Source organism: Vanellus vanellus, assembly GCF_965231255.1.
Source record: "Vanellus vanellus genome assembly, chromosome: 1".
Classification (NCBI taxonomy): domain Eukaryota; kingdom Metazoa; phylum Chordata; class Aves; order Charadriiformes; family Charadriidae; genus Vanellus; species Vanellus vanellus.
Window position 1 is genome coordinate 194,143,574 of NC_138905.1, and position 9,588 is coordinate 194,153,161.

At 50.0% G+C, this 9,588-nt stretch overlaps 1 protein-coding gene across 1 annotated transcript in view; it reads right to left on the minus strand.

Moving 5' to 3' along the window:
* The window catches only part of FREM2 (FRAS1 related extracellular matrix 2), a gene marked incomplete at both ends in the record, with an annotated part of 140,509 nt that extends 133,485 nt beyond the window's left edge, over window positions 1–7,024 (minus strand). Inside the window, one exon of the mRNA XM_082481988.1 lies at window positions 1,870–7,024. Coding sequence (XP_082338114.1) covers window positions 1,870–7,024 — 5,155 coding nt within the window. The remainder of the gene's footprint in view (window positions 1–1,869) is intronic.
* Window positions 7,025–9,588: the final 2,564 nt, after the last annotated feature.

Consider the following 9,588-nt stretch of genomic DNA (forward strand, 5'->3'; position numbering starts at 1 on the left):
GTCATGCCAGCGGAGAAAGTAAGTCTTTCATCCTGCAAACACTTAAGCAAGTACTCAGCTCTGCCCCTGTGGGTAGCCTTTATCAAAATCCATGGTTCCAACACATATAAAGATAAGCACTTGAGCCAGTGTTTGCAGGACCAGGACCACCTCATCAAAAAAGCCACTTGTCATCCAAACATCTTAATTTTGTCAAAAGAATTGCAAAGGAATGGCCTGTTTTCTGTTCATTAACATATTCAGAGTCACTTGAGCAATTCTACACTTTCCTTCCACAGTTGATTTTGTTATATCAAAACTTTCCTGGTTGTAAGCACAATTCATTACTGTATAACTACAATGCCTGCTAAATATTAATGTGACATTGGAATCCTCCAACATAAGTTTGAAATCCATCCCACATAATTTTCTATTAAAAAAAAAACAAACACATCTCCACTAGATCAGGGTACTGATTTCCCATTTAAAATTCTGCAAAATGGATCTGATTATTAAAGGTTACATATATTAATATCTATTCTTTAAGAAACAAATGTACTTCACAACATCATTCATACATCTCTCTGAAAACACTTGCCTGAAAAAGAAGATAAAAAGCATTATCAGGGGTGAATGCTGAATAAAATCTTTGCTTGCAAAGTGCTGCGTATTTGGCTGAAGTAGCCATGTAGATATCTTTGGCCTCAAGAGGCTACATGGAATGCTGAGACATCAACCAAGCCAAGTAAAAACTACATTGTGGTCATCTGACAAATGTACACCTGGCCACATGGCACAAAAAATAATGGAATACGTACCTATCCTGACTGCCCCCCATCCTCGAAAAAACAGGATATAACTGTCCTATGCAGTGGTCTGCTTTCAAGAAACATCCACTCAGTAATTCTACATTCTCCAATGTAACCAAAAACCCACTAAAACAGTGATAATCTGTTTATTTGCTGAATCCCATTCTCTTCTGTTTCTCACTTATTCCGACAACCACACTCTTAATACTACTCCCAGTTCACTACTGAAGTATTACAGTTATGGAGTTGACGAGGTTCCCAAAGTTTAGACATGGTTTGGTCCCTCCTCATCCTCACTGCTCACTCCACAGCTGCAGGAGGCTCCAAGAAACCTCATTTCATTTTTAATTAACCAGCTATTAACTCATTGCAAAGTACCATGGAAAATTCTCTGGAGGATAGCAAATGTTCCCCTTTCAATTAAAGTTACTTCATAGCCCTGTGTTGAGGCTTTATTTCAGAACATACGGCCCATGTGGTTTTCATCCTATTTATACCATCTAGTATTTTAGTTCCATGTAAAAACTAACATTGACATAATTTTAAAACATTTACATTACCTTTGAATTTACCACAAACACTTTGTGGTTAGGATTTGTGTAATTAAGGCAACAAATGCCCTCGTAGTATATTATTTCCCCATGTTTGGGAAATTATTTTGCTTTTACAGTTCAGTGCACTCAGACTGTATAGCAACTGATACCCCAGCCATGGTATGACCATTAGTTAATAATATCTTGGCCGCTCCTGCAACATTTTCTAAATAAAACTGTTTAAAGGCGGCACTCAGCCTCTAAAGATCTGGAACTATGTGCAGCCCAAATCTGTCATCCAAATTTCTATCACTGATAGAAAGTCCAAATCACAGTTATGTGGACTGTAAGCTCTCCAAAGCAAAGATGCTCCTTTATTGAGTGTTTACCCAGCAGACCCCCTTTCCTGTTTAAAGCTGTCACAGATGCAATAAATAGAACTAAAAGATACACAGCCACTTTAAATAAGCTCACTGTCAGAAATTTTCTCTGATCAATTATTGTAGTGTTTAGCACCAGTGGTCTCAAGAAAGCATGGAGCATAATACCTTGGGTGAACTGGCTGATGCTATGGTTGCCTTTCCCCAGGTGAATCAGGAAGCCATGGCGCGGGCCCTCTGTGATTCTGATCTTGAGAGTAGCATGTAAACTGTCCCTGTCTTCCACTTTGAGCACCTTGCTGGTAATCAGAAACCCGATGTGACCTGTGGCTAGAATACGGAGAGTCTGAGCACCCTTGTTTATTACAATTTGAGGTACACTGTTGTCCACAGCCATTATTCGTATCTTCATAGTCTGAGGTTTCCTTGTTTCAAACACAGTGTTGGGGAAGACATAGAAATCTGTATGAGTGCCATCCGTAACAGTGAAAGAGAAGCTATCCTCAACTGATTCTGTGCCATCGTGTTTGTAGCTAATGAGATTTTCATTTAGATCTTGTTTGGTGAAGGTGGTGACTGGTTTGGAGTTGTTGAACATGATCTGGCCATGAACTGGTAGTTGAGTGAGGACAAATTTTAGCAATGCGTCGGGTGTATCTCTGTCTTCTGCAGTCAGTTCAAATGGGGTTATCAGTTTGTATTGATTTTCACTCACCACCAGGTTATGGATTGTGACGACAGGTTTCTTATTGTCCACATCACTGATAGAAATCCTGAAAGTACGAAATACAGGGTTATAGCCATCAGTCACCTCAAATTCAAAGCTGTCCATTTTCACCTCATCTTCCGAAGTGTGAATGTAATAGATTTTATTGCCTGCTAAGAGGAGTTGAGTAAAAGTGGAGATGGGTACCCCAGGCTGATCTGTGCATTCAAGATGACCACGAACAGGTGCTCTGGTAATAGTGAAAACTAAGTTCTCATCTGGACTATTCAGGTCACTGGTGCTAAGCAAATCAGTAGTAAGGGTTACCTTCCCTCCTTCCTTCAAAGAAACTCCTTTGCTGATTACATCTGGGAAGACAATATCAATGCTACCTATTGTCACATAAAAGTAGCGGTCAATGAGAGGATTTATTCCATCTGTCACATCAAACTTGATAAGATCACGAACTCCTTCTTGGCCAAAATGCATATATCGAATTAAGTTTCTATCCACTTCATCTTGGGTGAAGTTCATCCCCAGGGTAATATTCTCAACTCCACCTGAAGGCTTTATTCTCTGCAAGAGGCCTTGTCCGGGCCCATATCTTATAATGTATGTCAAGGTTTTGTCTTCAGAATCTAGGTCAGTAGCCTTCAATATTCTGTTATGAATAGTTCTAGTTTCCCCTATTTCAATCTCCAAACCATCATTGATGGCCATTCTGGGTGTCTCATCATCTACAGGAATAACCATGATGAGTACTGTTTTCCTAATGGTATGTTTACCATCTGTGAGTTTCACCTCAAAACTGTCCTCCTTTGTCTCAGAGTCGTCATGTTCGTAGAGTATATTGGAGCTCTCCGTTATCTGATCCAAGGTGAAGCTCTCCACCAGGACAGTTCCATTGACCAGCTGGTTCACAATGTGGCCATGCTTGGGAAGTCTGGTGATTGTGAACACTAATTCATCAGCAGGGATGTCGGTATCAGCTGCGTTGAGGATAGGGGTATCAATAACCAGGCTCATGCCTTCCATCACAACAAACTCTCGTATAAAGATTTCAGGCTCTTCATCATTGATCGGCACAATGACAATAGGGAAAAAGTGCCTTTGGGAAAAGTTAATGCCATCAGAACAGCGGAAAGCAAATCTGTCTTCAACAGGCTCCACACCCTTATGTATACTTTGGACATAAAAAATATGCCCTTGACGGAGGTCTTTCAACGTAAAAGCACTTATAGCTACACCTGCTCTGGATTTTTCAGATCCTGGGGCTGGAGAGATGTTCTCCACATAACCAGATGTGGGCTGAGCAACAATGGTGCAGAGTATGTCATCATTAGGAGTATCCACATCTTCAGCCCTGAGGTGAGCAAGAGTAATGACCCGTTTGTCACCTTCCATTACCATGAACTGCTCCCCCACAAAAATCTCTGGGGCTTGACTGTCAACAGGAAGAATGGTCACCAAGACTGATACTCCTTGAACAACATTGCCCCTGATGCTCCATTCCTCAGACATGTCAGACAAGGTAAGGTTGAAGGTATCTTCTTTGGGCAGAAGGCCTATTTCACCACCAGTGTGAGCATATACCACAGCACCATCCAGCACATCTCTCTGGGAAAATCTCTCTGCAGGTAGGCCTTGGACCAGGATGTTCCCATGCTGAGGAGGATCCTCTACAATGAAGGTCAACATTAAGTCATCTGTATCCTCATCTGTGCCCTGAATGACATTAGCAGTGATTTCAGCAGCACCATTCTCCAGCACATCCAGGTAGGAACCAAGAGTGCCTGGGGGTAACCGTAGCATAGGAACCTCATCATCAACTGGGTGCACGTTCATTTTCAGTGTGATGGGCACAAAATGAACCCCATCACTCACATCAAGCCTGCAGGTATCACTGTTGGTTTCAGCTCCACTGTGCACATACACCACCCGCCCTTGTCTGATATCCTCCAGGCCAAAGACAGCTCCCGGAATCAAACTGTACCCAGAAAGCTGCAACTGGCCATACCGAGGAGCCTGGGTCAGGATAAATCTGAGATGGGCAAGCTCAGTGTCCGTGTCACTGGCATCCAGCTCAGTTGGACTAAGGACATGGCTGCCTCCCTCAGGCAAAGTGAAGCCAGTATTAGTGATTTCAGGAGGCTGGTTATCCACAGGCTGCAGGTAGATGGTGAAAGTTCCCTCGGCTGCATTGCCAGCTGCATCTTGCACTTGATACTGAAACTGAATCAAATGAGGAGCCACCCCCAGTTCTTCCTGTGGGGGACGGTACGATATCTTGTGATGATTGATCTGGGCTTGAGTGAAGTGGGTAACTTCCACAGAGTGATCATCAGTCAGCACGAGGGATCCAAGGCGGGCTCCATATACATCTGGAGGGTGGTTAGTGTCAGTGGGGGGCTGGGTTATCGTATAGCGGAGTTCACGGTCCCCTGAATCCTGATCTGTGTAACACAAGTGCTTCCTCCGCAGTGGGGTCACCTGCTGTTCTGCAACTATTAAGTGCAGGCTGCTGCTGCTGTGCAGCTCTGGAGCTAATCTGTCTACGGGATGTACCCGGATGACAAAAGTCTGTGGTCCAGAGCGGTTGGGTGGATCATTGTCATCCTGGACTCTGAAGATGAACTGGTCCAACACAACACCAGGGCCAGGGCTGTGAGGCCCAAAGTGGTGGTAATAGAGACGCCCTTCCACAATGTCCTGCTGCAGCCACTCTCTCACTGGCTTTTCATAGATTAGGGAGCTCCCTGCTAAACTTGGCACCCTCCTCCAAGAGAAGCCTTCATCTTCTTCCTCCTCTTCCCAGCCAGGAGGTGGCTGTGCTTGACGGAGGAGGAGCTGCCCAGCAGTAGGGCCAGACTCCACTGTGAAGAGCAGGATAGCATCCTGCGAGTCAATGTCAGTGGCGCTAAGAGCACGGGTGGTGATGGGCACTGTTTCACCTTCAGCCATAGCCAGTCCTGTGTTAGCATTGAGTAGGGGTGGCTGGTCATCAGTGGGCACCAGGGTAATGGGGAAAAGGAACTCAACACGGTGGCGAGAGCCACCATCTTCCAGCCGCAGCACCAGGTTGTCACTAAGTGGAGACTCACTGCCGTCATGCTGGTAAACGACCCGGCCTGCTGCCAGCTCAGCCACCGTGAAGTGTTTACGTGGGGCAGCAGGTACTGAGGTGTCCTCCAGCAAAGTAAGGTGGCCGTGCCTAAGCCCTGCCACCACACTCACCCGCACCTGCTCAAGGTCATCCTCATCACTGATCACCAGGTTGGGGCTTGGACCGGGGCCTGACAGAGGCCGTGACTGACCCTCATAGAGCACGAGGCCAGTGTTGCGGGTCACCACAGGTGCCAGGGTGTTCATCGGCTTCACCACAATCACAAAGGCGAAGGGCTCTGAGGCAGCACCCTCAGGGTCCAACACTTCCAGCTCGAGCTCAAAGAGCCGCTCCCGATCAGAGTCCTCCGTGGGTGGCTGGTAGGCGATGCGCAGCTCCATCACGTCCCGCTGGCTGAAGGAGGAGACAGGCAAGCTCCGGTCATCTGTGCTGACCATGTGCCCCTGGCCAGGGCCAAAGGGCGAGGTGATGTTGAAGAGCAGCAGGTCTGCTGGTGACTCAGCATCCTCGGCCGCAAGCATGTCAGGCGTGAGGGCAGTGAGGACAAACTGGTCAACCTCCATCATGAGCATGGCCAAGAAGCTGGGTTTGGGGGCCACGTTCTCAGTCCCGGCTCGGATCCGCACCAGCACCTGGAAGTACTCGCGCTTCAGCAGCGCCCCACCGCCCGCCGCCTCCCGCAGCTCAGCCACCAGCGGCACCAGGTCACGGTTGGGGGAGCCGCCGGCCGCCGTGTGCCGGTAGCGCAGCCCCAGGCGCAGGAACTCCTCGCAGTCCCACATGGAGGCGGGCACCGGGCCGTCCCCCGCCGCCTCCCCACCCGCGGCCACCGCCGCCGCCGCCGCCTCCGGGGGGTAGTTGAGAATCTCTCCGTATCGGGGCAGCCCGGCCAGCGGCGGCAGCAGGCCCACCCGACAGCGCTGCCGGCCCGGCTCGAAGGCGAACTCCAGGCTGCGGGAGTCCAGCGGGTTGCTGGTGCCCCGCAGGCGCTCGACGGTGAGGGGCAGGTTACGAGTGACGATCTCCAGCTGGGTGAAGAGCACCTCCACCTCCAGCACCAGGGGCAGCACCAGGGCCCGGCTCGGCGAGTCGTAGCGCAGCTGCAGGCGGACGCGGTCCCGCGCGGGGCTGCGGCCGCCCAGGTGGGAGTACTGCACCTCGCGGGGCCCGAAGTCGCAGGGGAAGCGCCTGGGGCTCAGGCGGCCCGGGCGCTGCCACAGCGGGTCCTCGTCCAGCACGGTGAGGTGGCACCGGTCCCCCGGCTGCACCTGCAGCACCAGGTCCCGCGCCGGGTCCAGCCAGGCGGAGCGGCCCAGGGGCACCCGCAGCCCGCGGTTGGCCACCACGACGGGGGCCGCCTCCAGCGCCCACGGCGAAGAGACGGCGGCGCTGCCTGGCGGCGGCGGCTCCGGCGCCCCCACCCAGACGCAGCCGGTCAGCAGCAGCAGCAAGCCGGCCGGCAGCCGCCGCGGCGCGGCGGGGAGAACCTGCATCGTCCTTGCCGGCGGAGCGAAGCGCCGGGAGCACCCGGCAGCGGCGACTGCGCTCCGCAGGGGCCGAGTGGCCGTCCCTCTCCTACCGCCGGCGCCGCCCGTCCCGACCTGACCCGACTCGCTCGCCCCGCGCACACGCTGCGCTCTGAGAGGAGCGCGCCCCGCTCGGGAGGGGAGCCCCCCGAGCCGCGAACCCCCACCCTCCGCCTCCGAGTGGCCAATAGACACCCGCGGGGGGCGAGGCTGTATAGCGCGATTGGACAGAGCCGTATGCCAATCTTGCAAGCTATTGGGGGAGAGCCTCCCCCTCACTCTCCCGGCCCCTCAACAGGTTGCTGAGGAGAAGGCGCCGAGGAAGCGGCGGGGCGAGCCCGGGCCGTGCGGGAGCGGGGAGGAAAGGGGAGGCGCGGGGCACGGATCTCCCTGCCGGCGGCGATCGCCTTGCCGGCAGCCACCGCGGGAAAAGCGCCGCGGACCGCCCGGAGCGCCCGTGTCGGGGGGAGGCCGGTGCTGTTTGGCCGCAGCGGAGGAGCGCACCTCCGCCAGCCGCGGGAGCGCACCGCCGCTCCCCGCCTCCCCTGCCTTGAGCTTCCCCGCTCCCGCCTTAAATCCTGGCTCCCTGGGGCAGCCTTAGAGCGGGGCCGTCCCCGAGTCGCCGCCGGGGAGGGCGCGGGGGTTTCCCTCTCCCCTCAGGGTACGGGGCGACAGGTGAGCGCGGGGCGGCGGGTAACGGCCCGGTTCCCGTCGGCGGCAGGAGCCGGGCTGCCCGAGAGCCGAGCCGGCCGAGAGCCCAGCCAGGCTAACGGGGTACGGGGTGAGGGGAGAGAGAAAGGTGCCTGAGGGAAACCGGGGCGGGCCACGGGAGGAGAAGCGCCCCGGGGCTACCGGCGGAGCGGCGGCGGCGTGAGGCGGGGGGAGGGCGGGTTGTTGGGGGGGACCTGCCCGCCGGCACCGCCTTTCTTTGCGGCAGAAAGAGAACGGATAAATATCTCCGGGGCAAAACACATTAGTTAATATCCAGTTTCATTCCTCGGAGGTGACTAGTCAGTCCCAGCAGTGGGGGAATAAAAGCTTCACGGTACTTCTGCCATCTTGTGTCTGCAGTTAAAAGCGTATTAAGGAGAGCCTGAGTTTAATTTGCCTTTTAAAATTCCTAATGGCAGGCTGTGACTTTTTATTCATCTTCTCTCACAGCTGCTAAAATTCTTTCTTGTTAATGAAATGTGATCCACAGTCTTTTTTTTTAAAAAAAAAAAAAGGTTTCGAACAATAGGAAAGTGAAAAATACTAAGGAGGGGCAGATTCAAAGCTGTTTGGAAATGACTTTGTGTAAATTTGTGGTGCCGTCTTAAAATACTCTTTGACGTTATCTTTCAGTGGTGGAGCAACGTGATGGCGTGTGATCTTGTTTTCTGTATGGAAAACTTGAATCTGAAATTTCAGGTGTGGACACCCTCAGCCACATTTACACATAAGTATTCATTACAACAATTCAGCTTGGTTTGGGGTAGGAGGACATCAGTGGCCATCTGTTCTACAACACTGGGTTATTGTAGTTTGTGAGATACTTTTGTATTCTATTGTTGACATACCTGTGGAAAACTGCAGAAAGCTATTTTGTTAAACAAGTCTATACTGAATTATGGACTTGGATGCTGCTGCTGCAGGAGGTAGTAATTCTGGTAGTCAGATATCTAGTAAGTTAAGCAACATTAACACCATTTCTCTACCCTTATGAGGCATTTGCCCTGCATTTCAGTAAGCTAATGTCCTATTTTTAAGCCTCAAAGGAAGATAATTCAGTAGAAAAAGTTCAGTCCCAGGACCAAGGGTCTCCCATAGTTTCACAAACATGGTGTTAGTATGTCTTCTTGTCAGAGATTACAATATTCAGGATAGAGTGATTGGAGTTGCCTAAATATAATGGTTTAGTGTCAAGCCCTGGGTTCTGTTTTAAAACAAATTAAAACAAATTAAAAAAAAAAAACAAAACCACAGAAAACAACTCAAAACAAAACAAACACCAAAACCACCAAATAACGAAAACCAAATGACCCATCACAGAGATTTGAAGGCGTGTCCACTTACATGGGCATGAATAGCTCAACTTATTAAATATGTACTAAGTCTCATTCCAAATTTACCCAATAGTAAAAGGAAGTTTTACAGAACTAATGTTCAGTAGAAATCTTCACATTTATTCACTTCAAGGGAGAAAGATTCTCCTTTTTTCAAAATAAACTCCATTTTGCAGTTTGCCACTCAAATGGTGTGTGTATGTGCATATATGCATGTGCATGTAGAGAGACTTAGTAAAAAAGGGTAATAAATCACAAATAGTATCTAGCTTTTTTATTTGTTGTTCTAGCAGAAGAAAAAAAATAAGGGATCTAAAGAAAAGTACACTATTTTTCTCAGGTTTTAATATTCTTAGACTGTTAGGCATGGCAGGTAAACATGTACCTTTAAAACATTTTCTCTTTAATGATGTGTTTTGAGCCACATTTGTAACAGACCAATCTCTTCTTTGTTAAATTCAGGCCAGTATTTGTTGTGATGTTTAT